At 38.0% G+C, this 20,919-nt stretch overlaps 1 protein-coding gene across 2 annotated transcripts; it reads right to left on the bottom strand.

The window, feature by feature from the left end:
* Positions 1–2,437: 2,437 nt before the first annotated feature.
* Positions 2,438–20,043, bottom strand: LOC104098526 (purple acid phosphatase 22-like). 2 transcript variants are annotated; one of them, XR_011409258.1, is made up of 6 exons: positions 19,838–20,043; positions 19,303–19,597; positions 16,792–17,360; positions 16,115–16,203; positions 15,098–15,427; positions 2,438–2,607 (listed from the first exon to the last, which is right to left on the bottom strand). XR_011409258.1 is itself a non-coding variant. In XM_009605281.4 (5 exons), the coding sequence occupies exons 1-5, from the start codon at positions 20,009–20,011 to the stop codon at positions 15,202–15,204; spliced, it is 1,353 nt and encodes a 450-aa protein (XP_009603576.1). In that variant the 5' UTR covers positions 20,012–20,043; the 3' UTR covers positions 14,969–15,201. The 2 variants fall into 2 exon arrangements, 1 of the variants encoding a protein (XP_009603576.1); XM_009605281.4 differs by lacking the exon at positions 2,438–2,607 and having other exon boundaries at positions 14,969–15,427.
* Between the last annotated feature and the right edge of the window lie 876 nt (positions 20,044–20,919).

Below are 20,919 nucleotides of genomic sequence, written 5' to 3'. Positions count from 1 at the left end.
GAAGTCGTGCATATTTTCACCGAGCTTAAATTGGTTCATATTGTGAGGTTGAAACTTAATCGAGAGAGGAGTTTCTACTAAACGTTTGAACTGATAATTGAGTGAATTCGAGAGACTCACTTGAATATTAGAAGTGAATTAACTAGAGTTAAATCCCAGGTATTTATCTTGAACCTATCCAATCAATCATTATTTTCTCCTATTGAGATTTTTCTTGCTTACTTTTATTTCGATTGTCATTTGTCAATTAGCTCTAGTTCTTATTAAATTTTAGTTTTAAATAACACAATTCTAAATTATTGATTATCTTAGATAGCAATCTAGTTGCAAACTACAAGAATATTGTTTAAATCCAATCCCTGTGGATACGATATTATACTATACTATATTTAACTAGCGAGCATAATTTAAGTGTGTGTTTTGCGCTCGTCAAATTTGGCGCCGTTGCCGGGGACTGGCAATCAATAGTGTTTGAAATATTTTGTAGTGCTAATTCAGGAATTGTTCTTTTTATTTTATTTTTTTCTCGTTTTACGTTGGTGTTTTTTTAACTGGGTGCAGGCTACATATTAGATTGGTGTATGACTCGATCTTCTGGGAAAGAATTGCTATCATATGAACCAAAAATCGAGAAACAACTGCGACAGTTGAGGAAGGAAAGAAATCTCCCCGAGAATATAGAGAAGGTTGGGCAATCCTCAACCAAAGAAATTATGGCTGGAGAGGATGATAATGTTGATTTGGCTACAAGAGAGGCAGCCCAACAACGAGAAAAACCTGCACGAGATGCGGAGGAAGATGCTCTTCGAAATGTACAACTTGTCTATGAAGAGGAGATGGCTCGGAGAATTCCTCAGAATCGACCCGTGGGTGCAGACCAGTTCGGAAATATACCTCTCGGGACTGGAAATCTTTTGGCATTTTAGGGGCATAAAACAGAAATTTAATATGATTTCTAATTTTTTGTATGCTAGTGTTCACGCCATCTTCATAAATTCGGGCGACTGGCCCCGAATCGCCTAAAATTTATTGGCCCCATTAGAAATGATGTAATTAACCATAGTCATTGTCTTTCCATGATTGTTCCACATTTTTGGCATTTTAGGGCCATAAAATAGGAATTCAGCATGATTTTTGATTTTTCGTGTGCTAATATCCACGCTATCTTCCTGAATTAGGACGACCAGTATTGAATCACCTAAAATTTTGTGAGTCCATTAGAAACGACCTAATGATTTATAGTCATTGCATTGCGATGACCGTTCTCCATTTTTTGGAGTGTTAGAGCCATAAAATGTTATTCGTATTGCATGACCCCGAATTGCTATAAAATGAACTCGAAAGTCATGACGAAGCAATGAGTATTAGTCACTAGGTTGTTTCCTATGGACCTATAAAATTTCAGGTCAATTGGAGTCTGTCAAAAAAAAATCAAAATCAGCATGTATTAATACACATAAAAAAATGGGTATAATCACGAATTTGTGTTGCATGACCCCAGAATATCAAAAAATAAACCTGAAAGTCATGGCGAAGCGATGAGTATTAGTCACTAGGCTGTTTCGTATGGGGCTACGAATTTTGGCCAATCGGAGTCTGTCAAAGAAATTCTAAAAAACAGCATGTACTAATATACACGAAAAAGTGGATATAATCACAAATTCGTGTTGTATGAGTCTAAAACACCAAAACATTAACATGAAAGTCATGGCAAAGTGATGCATATTGGTCACTAGGCCGTTTCCTATGGACCTACAAAATTTTAGGCTATTTAGAGTCCGTCAAAAATATTTTACAAAATTAACATGTACATTACACACGAAATATAAGTATAATAGTAAGTTCATGTTTCCAAAATGCCATAAAATGAACTCGAAAATCATGGTGAAGATATTCATTCGTTAGAATTTAGCAGCCACAACAAGAGAATAAACTTTAAAAAGAACAAATGTTGTGTATTTTCTTACTGCATGCGTTGACTGAAAAAGAAGATAGGAAAAGAAAGAAAAGACCTGTCATCAATTTTGACTCATACGACCAAAACAAGTTTTCATATTCAAACTATTTCATGTCCAATTGCGCAAAGATGAAAGTGAAGCACTTGCGAATATAGGCGTAAAGACATCATCGGTTCCACAAATTTTACTACGTGAATTCATAGTAATAAACTCTTTCTCGTTGTACTGGAAAAAAAAATTAAATTCTTTAGTCCGTAGTTCAATTTCGAAAATAGCAAAGCTTATAACTTGAACCCGGGTCGTTTGGTTGAAAAATATGTTATTCAATAATTAATTATCCCAGGATTAGTTATTCTGAGATTAGTTATCTCATCCTCCCATAGGGATAAAAAAAATACTACAATCCTAGAATAACTAATTCCAGGATTATCTATACCACGATTTTATCACAAACAAATATGGAATAAACTCATCTCAAATTTAATCGCGAGATTAGTTATCTCTTATCTCTCATATCAAACGAATCCTTAAGCGTATAATAATACAGCTTGTTACTTTCCCGTCCGAAAACTAGCCCCTAGCCCCCCTCCCCCCCCCCAAAAAAAAAAGAAAGAGGAAAAAAACAAATATATCTTCATAACTTGTTATTCTTATGTGATGTTTGGCATATTTTGATATGTGTTGATATTATTTTACCCATGTTTTAACCATTTCTTGATGTTATTTAATCTTTAAAACTCCCAACATGGTGTAATTATTGGTTTGATGACTAATTAAGTTATGTGTGACGATTTAAGGTGTTCGGAGTGCAAAATATGAAGAAAAGGTGGTTTAGCCAGAGGAAGAAGGGTTGGATGCGTCGCATCCAACCTAGGAAAACATCATCCTGCGTGCAACCTTAGCAGTGAAGTTGGGCCATAGCGTTCGCCATCGCGTGCGAAACTGGGAAGTAGAAGAGAAGGCTGGATGCGTCGCGTCTACCCTCACATGCAAAGTTAAGAAATGGAGGACGAGGTGGATGCGTCGCATCCGCCTTAGCATCAACCCCTGAAGCCGATTTGGACTAGAGTTAGGAGAACTCTAGATTACAACTTTTGGACGCAATATATAAGCTTTAAAACGCCTCTTGTAGAGGGAGAGACGGGGGAAGAGAAGAAAAAAGGCTATAACCAAGTTCAAAGACCACGGAATTCGTCTGGAGTTTTATCCTTTCTTTCTTTTATTGATTTTTATGCAATCTTATGAAATTTGGGATGATTGCCTGAATATGAGTGGCTAAGAACCCTATTATTCTAGGGTCATGGGTATACATGAATGTTGATGTTTGAAGTTTAATTTGACGACGTTGGGTTTATCATATTGGGTTGTTTATTTAATTCTGTTTCTAATTATTTTGATGAGTAATTAACAGTGAAATACTATCTACGAATCTAGAGTTGAACTCGAAAGTGGGAACCCTAGATTGCATATAGAAGTAAATAGAGTAAGTTTTCAAAACCCGGGCATCGGGGAAAGGATTCGCGATTAGGATAGACATATACCTAATTGCCTTACTCGGTTAAAATACAGGAATTGTAAATGAGTTCTTGTTAAACTTAATTCCATAGACATATAGGTATTAAGTTAACTTGAGCATGCGAGTAAGAACTCGACAGATTCTTACGAGTGAAATTAACCCTGTGAATCAACAATTCAGATAAATCAATTAGCTATTTTAAAATACGAATGCAACATGAATGTTAGATGACCCGTGACCCTGGAATATTATATCCTATTGATTGTTGAACAAAACTATTTAAGTGTTGTGTTGAATTCTTAGCGATTCATTATTTGATCGTCCGTAGGTAGTAAGTTAGAAAATTATATATTTTGTTAGAAATATCTTGAATCAATAGGCTATTCGAGTTTGAATTAGTCAAAGTTAATCATAAGTCTTCGTGGGAACGATACTTTATTCACTACTTTATTACTTGACGACCACGTATACTTGCGTGAGTGTGTTTGGCCGTAACAAGTTTTTGGCGCCGTTGCCGGGGACTTAGAAATTAGCTACGTGACTAAGTTAAGCTTTTATTAGATATTTATTTTCAAGTTTTAATTTTCAGTTTGCCTGGTTTGTGTCAACGCAGGGTCTTCTCTCGAATGCAGAGGAGTAGAAGTGCAAACAACCTCATTCCTCTTGATCCAGAAATCGAACGAACACTACATAGAGTGAGAAGGGAACACGAAGCTAGAACGAGAATAGAAAGAGAGTTGGACATCGCAGTCCAACCACAGCCAATAGATATGGCAGGCAATGAAGAGCGTCCGGTAATTGAAGCCGCAAGGCCCAATCTTGCGAATATGACTCAGGCTATTGTGAAGCCTGATATCACTGGGCATTTTGAACTCAAACAGTACATGGTACAGCTGATTCAGTCCACAGGACAATATGTGGGTCTATCTCATGAGGACCCGCAGAGGCATATTCAGAACTTCTTGGAAATCACGGACACTTACAATTATCCGAACGTCTCCAAGGACTATGTCAGGCTGACACTATTCCCTTTTTCACTGTTGGGGGAAGCTAAAGAATGGTTGCAAAAGGAGCCCGCGAACTCTATCCACACTTGGGATGATCTAGCAAGGAAATTCCTGATCAAGTTTTTCCCAACTAAGAAGACAAAGTCGCTGAGGAGCCAAATTCTTGGGTTCCAACAACGGGATGGCGAGACACTTCGTCAAGCTTGGGAAAGATACAAGAAGCTACTCAGAGACTGCCCGCATCATTGTCAAACTGATGAGGTATTGGGTCACACTTTTGTTGATGGGTTAGATGAAGCATCAAAGATGAATCTTGACTCAGCTTGTGGGGGTAGTTGCATGGCAAGACCGTATAGTGAAATACAACTCTTGCTAAATAATTTCACTGCTAATGACCATAATTGACAAGGAGAGGGGGATTCACGAAGGGAAATTAAACAGAAGGCCGCCGGTTTGATTGAGCTTGATGACTTTTCCGCCATGAGAGCCGATATAGCAAAATTGGCAAATCAGATGAATAGAATGACAACACAACAAATGCAACATGTACAACAGATGTCTATTTGTTGCGAACTATGCGGAGACAGTCATATGATTGACATGTGCCCCACGAATCCTGAATCTATATACTATGTGGGGCAACAAAACAGAGGTCCTATGAATCAACATGCGCAATATGGGAACACTTACAACCCAAACTGGAGGAATCATCCTAATTTCTCATGGGGCGGAAGTCAACAGAATCAGTATAGGCCTCAAGGGAATTTTACTCAACCTCAGAAGCCACCCCAACAAATGGAAGAAAGTACGAATGACTTGCTGAAAAAGTTGTTGCTAGACAATCAACAGCTCAGGACCGATTTCAGAAATCTTGAGAGGCAAATGGGGCAGTTAGCAGCAAACCAAAATACTAGACCTACAGGCTCACTTCCCAGTGATACAGAGAAGAACCCTCAAGTTAATGCAGTTACACTTAGAAACGGGAGGAAACTAGAGGAAGTGCCAAGGAAGATAAAAGAAAAACCTATACCTGGGGGGAGTTGACACCTAAGGCAACACAAGAGTCAAAGGAAGATGATGCAAGTTCAGAGCGAATGAAGGTTACAAGGCCACCACCACCTTTCCCCCAAAGATTACAGAAAAGGAATGACGATCGCATGTTCAACAAATTTCTCTCCATGTTGAGTCAGGTTCAATTAAATATTCCATTAGTGGATGTACTTCGTGAAATTCCAAAGTACGCTAAGTACATAAAAGACATAGTGGCTCATAAGAGAAAATTGACTGAGTTCGAGACGGTTGCACTTACTGAGGAGTGCACATCAAGGGTCCAAAACAAGCTTCCCCAAAAGCTTAAGGATCCTGGCAGCTTCACCATTCCAGTACAAATCGGTAATATTGACGTGGGACGTGCTCTGTGTGATTTGGGTGCAAGCATAAATCTGATGCCTTTATCCTTGTTTAAGCAATTAGGTCTGGGAGCTCCGAGACCAACCACCGTGATGTTGCAATTAGCTGATAGGTCCATAGCCTACCCCGAAGGAGTGATTGAAGATGTGCTGCTGCAAATTGGAAAATTCATCTTCCCAGCTGACTTCATTATTCTAGACTTCGAGGCTGATGAACAAGTTCCAATCATATTGGGACGACCTCTCTTGGCTACTGGCGATGCAATAATTAAAGTGAGAGAAGGGAAAATAATTATGAGAGTGGACAACGAGGAAGCAGTCTTCAATGTCTACAAAGCAATCCAACTTCCCCGCCACTATGAGGAGCTCTCTATGATATCTGTGGTGGAGGTGGATGAGAAACTTCTTGACACGAGTGTATATCTAGACGACTGTTTAGAAAAAGCAATCATGATGTTTGATAGCTTGGAGATGGATGATGAGGTTGAGGAGATGATGCATATCCTAGATACATCATGTGGTTACATGCAAGGAATAATCCTGTTTGAGTCCCTGAATAGGCCAAGTGGCCCCCCACCCAAGCCGTCAATTGAAAAAGCTCCAAATTTGGAACTTAAACCCCTACCCCCTCACCTTCAATATGCTTATTTGGGAAGTTCTGACACTTTACCTGTTATTATTTCTGCTCACTTGTCTAAATTACAGGAAGAAAAGCTATTAAGGGTGCTACGTGAGCACAAGCGAGCAATTGGGTGGACAATGTCTGACATTAAAGGCATTAGTCCAGCTTTCTGCATGCACAAAATCCTCATGGAGGACGGACACAAGCCAAGTGTAGAACACCAACGCCGACTAAATCCAATCATGAAAGAAGTGGTAAGAAAAGAAGTGATTAAGTGGCTTGATGCAGGTATTGTATTTCCAATCTCTGATAGTAAATGGGTAAGCCCCGTTCAATGTGTGCCGAAGAAAGGGGGATAACCGTAGTAGTTAATGAAAATAATGACTTAATTCCTACAAGAACTGTCACTGGATGGAGAATTTGCATAGATTACAGAAAACTGAACAATGCCACCCGGAAAGACCACTTTCCCCTTCCTTTTATTGACCAAATGCTTGATAGATTAGCTGGCCAGGAATACTACTGTTTCCTGGACGGTTATTCGGGGTATAATCAGATTGCTATAGCCCCAGAAGACCAAGAGAAAACTACATTTACATGTCCTTATGGCACGTATGCGTTCAAGAGAATGCCCTTCGGTCTTTGTAATGCACCTGCGACTTTTCAAAGGTGTATGATGGCTATTTTCACTGACATGGTTGAAAGATTTGTAGAAGTATTCATGGACGATTTTTCTGTGTTTGGATGTTCTTTTGATAGTTGTTTGATGAACCTTGATAAAGTGCTAGCTAGGTGTGAAGAGACGAACTTGGTGCTAAACTGGGAAAAGTGCCATTTCATGGTACGTGAAGGTATAGTTTTGGGGCACAAGGTTTCAAAAGATGGTCTACAGGTGGATAAAGCAAAGGTGGAGACGATTGAAAAATTGCCCCCGCCGACATCCATCAAAGGCATTCGCAGTTTCTTGGGTCATGCAGGTTTTTATCGTCGTTTCATTAAAGATTTTTCGAAAATTTCTTCCCCTTTGTGCAGGCTTCTAGAGAAAGATGTTACCTTCAAGTTTGATAATGCATGTCTGAAAGCATTTGAGGAGTTGAAGGGAAGATTGATGACTGCACCAATTATCATTGGCCCCGATTGGGCACAACCATTTGAGTTGATGTGCGATGCAAGTGACATAGCAATTGGAGCGGTGTTGGGGCAAAGGAGGGATAAAATCTTTCACTCCATTTATTATGCAAGCAAAACTATGAATCCAGCTCAGATGAATTATACAGTGACTGAAAAGGAGTTGCTTGCAGTGGTGTGGGCGTTTGACAAGTTCAGATCCTATCTAGTGGGAACCAAAGTCATCGTCTACACAGATCATTCAGCTATCAGATACCTATTTGAAAAGAAAGACGCCAAGCCGAGGCTGATTCGTTGGGTCCTCCTCTTGCAAGAATTTGACTTAGAGATCCGAGATCGAAAAGGGACAGAAAATCAAGTGGCCGATCATTTGTCCAGATTAGAGAGCCGGAACCATGTAGCTGAAGGAGGGTCAATTAAAGAAACATTTCCGGATGAGCAAATATTAGCAATCACCTCAGGTGAAGCCCCATGGTATGCAGATTATGTGAATTTTATCGCAAGTGGGGTAACGCCACTAGAATGGACAGCTGACAATAGAAGAAGATTCCTACATGATGTAAGGTTCTACGTGTGGGATGAGCCATTCCTATATAGGCAGTGTGCAGATCAGTTGGTGAGAAGGTGTGTTCCTGAGGAAGAGATGAAGGCTATACTACATGACTGCCATGCGTCACCATATGGAGGTCATCACGGCGGGGATAGAACCGCCCAAAAAGTGCTACAATCAGGTTTTTATTGGCCAAAATTGTTTAAGGATGCACATGCCTTCGTTAAAAATTGTGATAGATGCCAAAGAACTGGAACTATCACGAGGAAGCACGAGATGCCCTTGCAAAATATTCTGGCGGTAGAACTTTTTGATGTTTGGGGGATTGATTTTATGGGACCATTCCCATATTCTAACGGGCACAGATACATCTTGGTGGCGGTCGACTATGTTTCTAAGTGGGTAGAGGCCATTGCTCTTCCTACTAACGACGCAAAGGTTGTGGTAGGCTTTGTAAAGAAGCACATCTTCACACGTTTTGGGACCCCAAGAGTGTTGATAAGCGACGGGGGAACTCACTTTTGTAACAAACTGCTGAATAATATTCTTGCAAAATACGGAGTCAAGCACAAAGTTTCCACTGCCTATCATCCCCAAACGAGTGGTCAAGTAGAAGTTTCCAACAGAGAGGTCAAGCAGATTTTGGAAAAGACAGTAAGTATGAATAGAAAGGACTGGGCCGGGAAGCTGGATGACGCATTATGGGCATATCGCACTGCGTACAAGACCCCAATAGGCACTTCTCCATACAGGTTGGTTTATGGGAAGGCCTGCCATCTGCCCGTCGAGCTTGAACACAAAGCATATTGGGCGATTAAAAAGCTAAATATGGAGATGGACTTGGCCGGTGAGAAGAGATTGCTACAACTCAACGAGCTTGATGAGTTTCGATTGCATGCGTATGAAAATGCCAAATTGTATAAAGAGAAGACCAAAAGATGGCATGATAAGCATATCCAACATCGTGAGTTTGAACCAGGTCAAGAAATTCTACTGTTTAATTCAAGGCTAAAGCTTTTTCCAGGAAAGCTTAAATCTCGATGGTCGGGTCCGTTTGAAGTGGTTAGTGTGAAACCTCATGGTGCGATAGAATTGTGTGATAAGGGGTCCAATACGACATTCTTGGTAAATGGCCAAAGAGTAAAACACTATTGGGGTGGTGACATTGCACGTCACAAGACCACAATGGATTTAGTGGAGGCATGAAGAACATGTTGCGTCGTGCCGCGACGTTAAATCAGGCGCTTCTTGGGAGGCCACCCAAGTTAGTTAGTTTATTTTTATTTTTATTTTTATTTTTTTTGTAGGACATAGATCTTAAAAATAAAAAAAAATAAAAAAAAAAAAGGTTCCCCAGATATGAGAAAACGAGGCGGATGCGTCGCATCCCCCTTAGCAAAAAAAAAAAAATTTTTGACGGGCCAATTGCTCAAGGCAGTAAAGTCTGCCTATCGCGTCCGTGTCGCGTCCGAAAATTTTTTGAAGGAAGACAAGGGGATGCGTCGCGTCAAAGCTCGCACGCACAGGTACGTACTATATATTTTAACACATCTTAAGATAACGAATTCGTTAAAAACTCTTCTTGCGACGCATCCACTCGTCTTTTTTTTGCGACGCCTACGAACGCAGAACGGATTTCTTTAATCAAAATTGCAACGCATACAAACGCGACAGGTATGCATCATCCTCTTCGTTCTTCCGTTGGCTTCTCCCCTAATTCTTCTCTCTTCCCTCCCTCAATGGTAGCAACAAGTAGGTTTTGCAATTTCAAAATTTTTTAGGGCTGTCGTTCTTGGTCGTTGTAATGGTTGCGAGATGATAAACTATAATTCCCTTCATCTCGTCAAACTTTGGGAGGGTAGTTGCATTGCTCAACTGATAGAATGAACTAGGCACACTTGTTGCATACCACATGTTCGACGAATTGTCCCTGAGGAAAATTTAGGCGTCGGTGAAGTCTGAGTAACCGAGCAACATTGGTGTATGCTTGAGAATAAGTGTGGGGTCGAGTGAGGGGCTATGTGAAATTGAATTTTTGAAGAGAGTTATCACATACTTGCTGAAAGTCATGAGCTACGATTCCATGAAGTAGTGAATGGCATGACTTTACGAATAATTGGAAGGGCAAGCTGTTGCAATTGCTTTCAAGCTGAACTTCGCTGTTTCATCTGCTAATTGTTGAATTCTTTGCATTGCAGGTACTTAGATTCGTAAAATGACAGCAGTGAGTAAACCATCCAAGCAACAAGACAAAGATGGTAACAAGCAACCGCCCAAAAAGCCTACCGGAAGGGCAGCGGGCGGTCCAAATCCACAGAAAAAAGGAAGCGGACGGAGAAGGAAATGGAACTGCTGCCTAGGCAGTTAAGTGATGATTCAGAGCAAGAGGAGGAGGAAACATTAGTCAGGAGGACAGTGAAGAAGGGTATTACACCAAGCAAAGGAATAGAGATAAGAGAGCCTGTGACATACCAAAGAAAAGCTTCGAAAATGAGTGATCCGACTGATAAAGGGAAGGAGAAGATTACTACAGAATCTGAATCCGATTCCGATTCGGACAATGACCACCTACATGTCAACATGAGTGATGAAGACGAGGGTGAACCCATAGACCGAGTTGATTGGGAGAAATACTTTGTTAATGAGAAGGCATTCTGAGCCTATAAGAAGATACTGGTTTCAAAGAAGTATATTCCGGAAAAGCCGATAAACATCGGACCACTGAAGACAAAGTACTCAGAGTTTCTAAAGTCAATTCGAGAGGTGCAAAAATGGGGACCCATCTTGAAAGGTCACGGCAAAGCCAACCTCACCATTGTTAGAGAGCTCTACGCCAATTGGCGTCACGCAAGGGGAAACATTGTGCGAGTAAGAGGGGTAGATATTAATGTGTCAGCTGAAGCTCTGAATAACTTCTTAAGGGTGCCACACACACTTACAGACAGGTTTGACTCCATATGCAAAACACCAGATTATGCACACATTAAGTCTGTCCTATGCCCTACCAGGAAGGATGCAGAATGGAAGCATGGGAGTATGGAGTACCACTCTATAGCCAAGGAATTCATGAGTGCGTTAGCACGTGTGGCTCTAAATTTCATTTGTAACCGCCTGCTGCCATGCCAACATAAAACTGATGTCCCTCGTTACCGCGCACTCGTATTATATGCTTTATTAGAGGGGATACCACTCAACTTAGGAGCCATCATGCATGATCAAATGCAGCGAACCAGGATGAATTACATGTGGAGGCTGTTCTTTGCTAATACCCTAACGGCTTTTTTGACAGAGATGAGAGTACTATGGGACAAGGAGAATGACGACATTGAGGCTAAAGCTCCAGGACCATATGATGTCACTCATGTTCTAGAGCCGAACAAGGGAAGGTCTTCTAAGCTCACCATTCAACAATTATTTGAGCAAATGCAAGCAGATATGCAAGAGAACAGGGCTGAGCTGATAGCGACTCGTGTCGAGTTGAGTGCCACCAGGGATGAGTTGAGACAGACTCGTGCGGATCTAAGCCGAGTTCAGACCGAGCAGGCCACGATGATGAAGGAGATATCATTACTCCTCAGAGCTCTGGTTCAATGTGTAGGTACAGACATCTCCCAGCTGATTGCATCATCCACTGCCGGACCATCCACTCCTGTTCCTCCCATAGTCACTGAGGCTCCACTCAACAGGCCTACTGAGGTCGCTGTAACACCTGATACAGAATCAGCACCAGTTGTTGATGATAGGAATGCTATGGATGCAGATGCTCCTCCACAGACTGCGGATGAGCCCTCCACCTTGACTTGAGGGAGTTCTTCTCACCCTACTTTACCTTGTTTGTGTGCGTTGGGGACAACGCACAGTCCTAAGTGTGGGGTGGGGGTGATTCATGTTTTGATGTATGGATGAATGTACTAAAATATTCACTGGATTAATGGCATAAAATAGCAGTAAATTCATCTATATGGAGTAACTATCAGTTTATCATTATCAAAAAAAAAAAATAAAAAAAAATATATATATATATATAGTATCTTTGTAGATAGTAATAATCCCCTGTGGTTTTTCTTTGTGCCTCGGTTCTTTTCCATGGGATGTAGTTTGAACCGGGTAATTTTGTTTTCTTTTTAGAGTAGAGTAGGAATGTAGGGAATAAAAGGAGGAAGAATGATGAACCTAGGTGACCTTGACTTGGTTGATAATGGCATATTTAGGCTTTTACATATGTAATATCTTCCCTTCTCACTCTGAAATTATTGATGATGCCTTGTTAAAATGGATAGCATGTTTTGTGGCGCCTATTTCTCATTTTCTTGACTTGTGTTCACTTTGCGCTTAATGCTTAATATCTCGTTGCTCCGTGAATACTTGCATTGTTTGAGAGTCGGAATGTGACCGTCCTTAATGAGTCATGTGCCATGTGTGGTAAGGTTTTTGTGTAGTCCATGTAGTGTACTTGTGTCTAGAACTTGCCCGGTATGTGAGTTGAAGCGAAATTTTAGGTGATGCTCGGTTTGAAAAATGATTTTAGGCTTTCTTTGATCTTTTTGAGCTTATTGCTTATCACAAATAAAATCTATCCCTAGTTAACCCTTTTGAGCCTGTAGACCTTTTATTTGGTACCCACATTACAAGCCTATACCCTTTTTATTCTTAATTGACATTATTTTGATCCTTTTACCTCTTAAAGCACTTTAATTGTTAGATGAGCGCTAAAAGAAGTAAGAAGGGACTAAGTGTGGGGTGACTTTTGAGTGGAACCAATGAAAGAAAGAAGGGTGCACTTATTTTGTAAAATAATACACCACTAGCGGAAATTGAAAGAAAAAAAAAGAAGAAAAAAAAGGAAATTGTTGTCTTGTTCTTGCTAGTGGATATGAATTAAAGTAGTGCTTAAAGAAAGAGGAAATATTGTTTGGAGTGATATTATTGGTGAAATTGAAAGGGTGTTGAAGAATTCGCGCTTAAGTTATTTGATGATGTGTTAAAGTGCTTAGGAGGGTGAGTCACTATTCCTTAAATATATCCTACCCGTCCCTTAGCCCACATTACAACCATGAAAAAGTCCTAATTGATTTTAGATCGAGCGAGCTTACATTAGTAGAGATTTACATTAAGGGCAAGCCTATGGTACCAATTACATGCATGTGACTTCTTTTGTGAGAGTGAGCAATTTTCTTTGTGAGCATGAGATTCGAATGTGTGGATTGATTTTACTCTCTCTGCTTTTGTTGTGAGGGCACATGGTTTCACGAGGGATAGGTAACGTTATTAGACTTCTCTATGATGTTGGTTGTTCAAGCCATGAGTGCATTGTGACATTGAGTCGGTTTTTGAGGTTAGGATTGTTGTGAGCATGTTGTCTTTGTTCGAATATGTTTAAAGAAGGGCATAAGAAAAGGGAAGTGTGTTGATGCATAGTCTAGAGCCTAATTGTAGCAAATAACCATGGTCATAGATGTAGTGTGCTTTGAATGATAAGAGCTTAATTTTATTTTGTTTACTATAGTGATGGTTTGTTCGAGGACGAACAAAGGTTTAAGTGTGGGGTAGTGATGTTTGGCATATTTCGATATGTGTTGATGTTACTTTACCCATGTTTTAACCACTTCTTGATGTTATTTAATCTTTAAAACTCCCAACATGGTGTAATTATTGGTTTGATGACTAATTAAGTTATGTGTGACGATTTAAGGTGTTCGGAGTGCAAAATATGAAGAAAAGGTGGTTTAGCCAGAGGAAGAAGGGTTGGATGCGTCGCATCCAACCTAGGAAAACATCATCCTGCATGCAACCTTAGCAGTGAAGTTGGGCCATAGCGTTCGCCATCGCGTGCGAAACTGGGAAGTAGAAGAGAAGGCTGGATGCGTCGCGTCTACCCTCACATGCAAAGTTAAGAAATGGAGGACGAGGTGGATGCGTCGCATCCGCCTTAGCATCAACCCCTGAAGCCGATTTGGACTAGAGTTAGGAGAACTCTAGATTACAACTTTTGGACGCAATATATAAGCTTTAAAACGCCTCTTGTAGAGGGGAGACGGGGGGAAGAGAAGAAAAAAGGCTATAACCAAGTTCAAAGACCACGGAATTCGTCTGGAGTTTTATCCTTTCTTTCTTTTATTTATTTTTATGCAATCTTATGAAATTTGGGATGATTGCCTGAATATGAGTGGCTAAGAACCCTATTATTCTAGGGTCATGGGTATACATGAATGTTGATGTTTGAAGTTTAATTTGACGACGTTGGGTTTATCATATTGGGTTGTTTATTTAATTCTGTTTCTAATTATTTTGCTGAGTAATTAACAGTGAAATACTATCTACGAATCTAGAGTTGAACTCGAAAGTGGGAACCCTAGATTGCATATAGAAGTAAATAGAGTAAGTTTTCAAAACCCGGGCATCGGGGAAAGGATTCGCGATTAGGATAGACATATACCTAATTACCTTACTCGGTTAAAATACAGGAATTGTAAATGAGTTATTGTTAAACTTAATTCCATAGACATATAGGTATTAAGTTAACTTGAGCATGCGAGTAAGAACTCGACAGATTCTTACGAGTGAAATTAACCTTGTGAATCAACAATTCAGATAAATCAATTAGCTATTTTAAAATACGAATGCAACATGAATGTTAGATGACCCGTGACCCTGGAATATTATATCCTATTGATTGTTGAACAAAACTATTTAAGTGTTGTGTTGAATTCTTAGCGATTCATTATTTGATCGTCCGTAGGTAGTAAGTTAGAAAATTATATATTTTGTTAGAAATATCTTGAATCAATAGGCTATTCGAGTTTGAATTAGTCAAAGTTAATCATAAGTCTTCGTGGGAACGATACTTTATTCACTACTTTATTACTTGACGACCACGTATACTTGCGTGAGTGTGTTTGGCCGTAACATTATGCTTTACATTATTCTTTTAATTTGCTATTGTTGTAGTCTATAAACATCAAATTCAACTACCAAAAAGGTATTGGAAGATATTTAATAATTTTAGTGTTGCTAGAGTTCATCCTTTTGAGTCGTGCTTTCTTGTTGAGATGTCTCTGGGAAGCAAGATTTAGAGGAAGCAAAACTTTGAAGCCACAACTCATCAGCCATAACTGAGTTATTGTCATTGTTTCTATGCCATGACCAATGTGCATGTGTTTTGTTGTATACCTTCAATCGACCATGTCCAAAGCTTGCCTCTCGAAACACTGATATTGATGGGCTTGGTTTTTCAAACCTTTAAAACGTAAATAACAAAATGTAAATCATGTTAGCCAACATGAAAATTTTGGTGAAACTATATGTTTTTGTAATATATTAGTAATTGTTTTTTCTTTTATAACTATCTAGTATCCGACTTTCTGATAAAGAAATGGACTTTGGGCCTTATTCAACCTGAAAAGTTAGCTGATGGTAAGGACTGTCCAAGTCCATATAAGAAGACCATTCATCCCCTTCACTACCAATGTGGGACTTTTCACATTTGGGACTGGACATCTGGAGCATGGGACTAGTCCTACTCTGATACCATGACAAAGACAGACATTTAGTCTAACTCAACCACAAAAGCTAGCTCATAAGGTGATGATTGTCCAAGTCTATATAATGAGACCACCATCGATGTGGGATTCACACTTTCCCAATTAATTCAAATGTTCTTTGCATAGGATCCATTAAAAGGGAAACCGCTTCATACTAGAGATATTTTCATTCTCGAGACTCGAATCTGAGACCTCTGATTGAGTGGAAGGGGATCAAATTCATCACACCAAGCTCCGTGGTGGTACATATTAGTATTTGTAACATGCCAGAAAATATTGATTCGAAGATCAATATTAAATATCTTTTAAGTCTTGATCTCGACCTTGATGTTTATCTATTTTTGTACATTAATTAACATAAACAAGAATCAGAGAGAACTTACATCATAGCAAGCCCTTCCCTGTTTCCTCCATCTCCAATTGTCACGTAAATTGGACCACATGGATCTGCCTTGTTATTGTATACCCTAGTCTGCAATATGCCAAAACAAAACAATATGAGTTTAGTTTCTATACATTAACATTATAAACGAATTTGTAATTTATCAAATTATATAAAGCATAACTAAATGTAACTATTTAATTTCACAAACAATTAGGTTAGCTATTTAATTCTAACTACACTCCAAGAAACATATTACTCCCTTAGTAGTCTTAATTTATGTGACACTCTTTATTTTTTAGCCAGTTTCAGAAAGAACGACACATTTCTATATTTAGTAATAATTTAACTTTAAAATATTTATTTTACCCTTAATAGGATACAAGTTTCAAAAGTCTTTTTTTCTTTTTTTCTTTGGTACAGTCCGTCAAACGCCAACACATAAATTCACTACTAAAACTCGAATAAGCTACGAACTTCGTCGCTAGTCTGTCGCTAAATCGCTCGTAGCTAACATAATTTCTTGATAATCGATAGCTAATTCGTCGCTAAATAGGATTAGCAACAAATTTTTTGATTTAGCTACAGAATTTGTCCATCGCTAAATCCTATTTTTTTTAGCAGTAATTGGGACGGTGGAAGTAATTAAGACAAATTAAGAAGAAGCTTAGCACTTACAAAACGTTCATATGCATGAACATGCCCTGAAAAGACTGCATCTACTCGAGCCTTATACAACACTTCTTCCATAGATCTCCTCATACTTTCACCTTCTCCTTTATGAGCTGCATTAGAGTTGTACCATGGTGCATGGATAAGGGCAAAAATCCACGGCGTTTTTACCCTATCGACTTTCGCCAAGTCAGCCTGTAGCCACGTGTATTGATACGAGTCGGCATCGAAATCTGTGTACGAACCCAACATGACAACATGGCAACCTGCTACATTAAATGAGTAGTATAGGTTTGATGTGGAACTACTTTCTTGATATGGCATTAACCATCTTGAATTGTAGGCTTTAAAACCATGAGGATAAATAATTGGGAAAATTTCGATTTCGTGATTTCCTTGTGTTACCATCCACGGCCTTTTGCTAGCATAAGGTTCGACTAATCGACCAAATGAATCCCAAAGTGGTTGTTGAGTATCTGCATACGATAAATCTCCAGGTAACAAAAGTAGATCATAGTCTTTTGCACCTATATGTTGTAAAGTTGAGGCTGTCCATTCTGTTTGACCTAAGTCCCCTATATAATCACAAGTACATGTATATCAGATAGAGTTTAAGTTCTATAAGTATTAAAGAATATTTATACAATTAGACACTTATAAGATAATTATAAGTAATGAATTTAAATTATATATACAGTCACTGAACAAAATTTATACTATCAGGTCGATCATATGATATCTACAAGTAAGCCTCCTTAAAATGTGGAGTTTGTAATCTTGAAAATAAGACAGGTTACTTGCTACAACCGGTAAAAATGACCTGATAGTGTAAAAATTATGTATGCTGACAGTGTATATAACTTAAACTCGTTATGTGTCTATAAAAAGAATTACGCATTCGATAATATTGTAAAAATGGAATCTAGCCCACCTATGTACGTAAAAAATCGATGATAGTGTAAAAATATAAAATCTTTACACTGTTAGTATGTGTAATTAACTAAACTCCTAGTGAGATAAATATTGGAAAGTAGAATTTTTTGAAAAAAGATAGAAATCTGTAGTAGGTTAGCATGACAAAATGAAAAGTCATAAGTTTTTTAAAACATGAAAATCTTGTGATCAGAATTTGTTCGGTTAGCAAGACAAAGTGGAAAGTTATATATGAGACATTTAAACACCAATTTATTTTTATCAGAACACCTTGACTTTTTTGTCAAATTTAAACACCAATATATTTTTATCAGAACACCTTGACTTCTTTGTCAAATTAATTGCAGAGCAAGACTACTATTAAACAGCAGTGTTAAGGTGTGGCACCAAAAAGAAAAGAAAAATAAAATGACTAATGAAAAAGAGATTTCGTAAAGTGTGAGCAAATTTGCTGTGCCAAATTAAAGTAGAATTATCAATGCGTGAAGTACACTATTGTGATCGAGTACATATTTTTCTAATTGGTCTGACAATATCATTATCCAAAGTTAAAGCTTAAGAGCTAAAAAGAAGGGGAAATTATTATCTTTTAATTGATCAGACTAAAAGAAGATAAAATTAGTTTTGTTGTAAATTATTTCGTTCAGCTGGAATTGGACTTTTGGTATTGACTTTCGTTTAACAGATCTGCTTATAACCTAGATGTAGTACCCTTTGTCAACAAAAGATTAGTTTAATGTCAATGTATCTGAAACTAATTACATTTTTAATTTCGTGTCAGCGGAAATTCAGATCTTCCTTGTCAAGTAAATTGCTAGTTCAATAAAATTTTCTCCTAAAACAATTCACTACTTAAAAAACGGGAATTAGCAATGAACAAATTTTGTATCTAATTAAACAGAAAAATTGATCGCTAATCCTATTTTAGCAATGGATTAGCAATAGTATCAAAAAAAAATTAATCAACTACGAGCAATTTAGCAACAGATTAGGGACGAAGTTCGTTCAGCCATTCAAGAAAGAAAAAAGAAAAAAGAAAAAGAAAACTATATCTCAAGCCTTTGTTTGTGTAGGATGGAAAGGAAAAGAAGCGTTGAAGTGAATCATAAAGGAAGGACAGAGAAAGAGGAGAAAATGATGGAAAATAGCATCAAAATTAAATGTTTGGTTGAAAACAAAGGAAAAAAGATGGTTGCACCCCATTAAACTCAAAAAATACTCTTATTATAATGTTATACAAACAACTTTTCTTTTGAAAAATTAACCTAAATAGCCCGACCGTTTAAAATAAAAATTATCGATAAATATATAATATATATGTAATGTATGTATAAATATTAATCAGTATATAATCTACGTATACCGTCTAGAAAAAACAAAAAGTGAGTGCGGCGGCTATTTGTGTACATATCCCTTCTTCTTTTTTCATTCTAGAGTTACCCAAACAACTTTTTCTTTTTCTCTTCTAACGGTAACTAACTTTATTTGTTTATTTCTTTTTAACAAACTAAAACTAAAGGAAATACAAAAAGTGCATGAAACATAAAGCGTAAGCAAAATGTAAAAAAGTTGCAACAAACTAACCGGCGATGGCAAATTCTATAGGAAAAGTTGAAGGTGGTGTTTTAAAGCTAAACTCCGGTCCACTACCACCACATCTATAGTAATATGTAGTATTTGGCTCCAATGGTCCAATAGTAACATGATGAATCTCGCCGGAGCTGTAAAAAAAGTATCGGTACGACGTACGTTCTCCGGTCACCGACGAGCTGTGGTAGTTCCCGGGCGATGTCCCGTACTCCACAATCGATTTCGCATGTTTATCGGATGTAATCCATGTCACTCTCATGTAATCTTTCCCTACTAAAGATATATGTACCTGCAAAAAAAAAAAAAAATTCAAGTAAAGTTTCGGGTTTGAGCCATCTGCATGCAGAACTTTTCAGTAGAGAGTGTTTTATCCGCTCAGTGGACTTACTCACCACGAATTCGAATTAGTCAGACCAGTGGATTGAATCCCATATAATTAAACAAAAAAATACTTATAATTTTCAATAGCCACAAAAGATTTTAAAATGAAAATTTGATGTTAGGTGACTAAAATGTTGTCGTTGAGTACCTGTTCGGGTTCGGATTCGGGCCGGTTATGACCGGTGAGGATGACCGGACGGTGATGAGGACGGGAATATTCCGGTGATGCATGGATATTTTGGAGACAGTTTAGGAGGAGGAAGAAGAAGAGGAGAAGTGAGGAGTATTTTGCCATTTTGATAGGTACGTAATAGAAGTTCATGATTTTAGAAAGAGGGGAATAGTATATATGAAGAATATGAGAGAATATTTAAATAGTTTAAAGATGGGGTCCAAGAATTGTGAAAATGAATAGAATATGCTAACTGAGATGGCATTGGCGTGAAGTAAGTCCATTCAGACAATTTTTGGATATGCTTACGGCAATGCCTACATTAACTGAAATAATAATAATAATAATAATAATAATAATAATAATAATAATAAATACAAGATTGACAAAGATAGTTTAGCACTTGATATATGACTACATTAACCGGAAAAATTAAAGAAAGAAGAAGAAGAAACTAGTAATTATAAACATACAAATATATCAAATTAATTAGCATCAAAGTTCAGGAAGTAGCGATTTTAAATTAAAGTTAATTTGACATCCATTACTTAAAATTTCTGAGTCCGCCACGCTACGAGGGACAATGAAAAGGTGAGAAGGAAGAACTGTTAAGGAATTGAAACCACACATTATTATCCATTAAATTGCAACTCCGATTTTTTGAACGTATGAGTACGATGAAATTATAACCTAACAAACCACAGAAATCAAGATATATCTAAAAAACCTAGGCTTATATTAGCTGGGTACATCATTTATATACTAGAGGGGAGGTGAATAGTTAATAGTTTTCTAAAATTTGCCTATCTAAAACTCCGTAGTTCACTTACTTCCACAAGAAACAGAGTTTAAACTTAAATTCTATAATTCCTGTAACAACAAGTAAGAAAAATAAATAAATAAATAAATAAACAAATAAGACACGAATTTTTATGTGAAAAATCTCCTTACTCAAAGGAGTAAAAATCACGATCCATCTCTGAAAATTCTCTCACAAAATTCACTAAAACATTAAGTTATATGAAGTTACAAAACTCTTTATAATCTAAGAAACTAAA

The sequence above is a fragment of the Nicotiana tomentosiformis genome, chromosome 7 (assembly GCF_000390325.3).
Source record: "Nicotiana tomentosiformis chromosome 7, ASM39032v3, whole genome shotgun sequence".
Classification (NCBI taxonomy): Eukaryota; Viridiplantae; Streptophyta; class Magnoliopsida; order Solanales; family Solanaceae; genus Nicotiana; species Nicotiana tomentosiformis.
The sequence above is the reverse complement of the archived record's forward strand: the minus strand, read 5'-3'. Positions and strand labels throughout refer to the sequence as shown.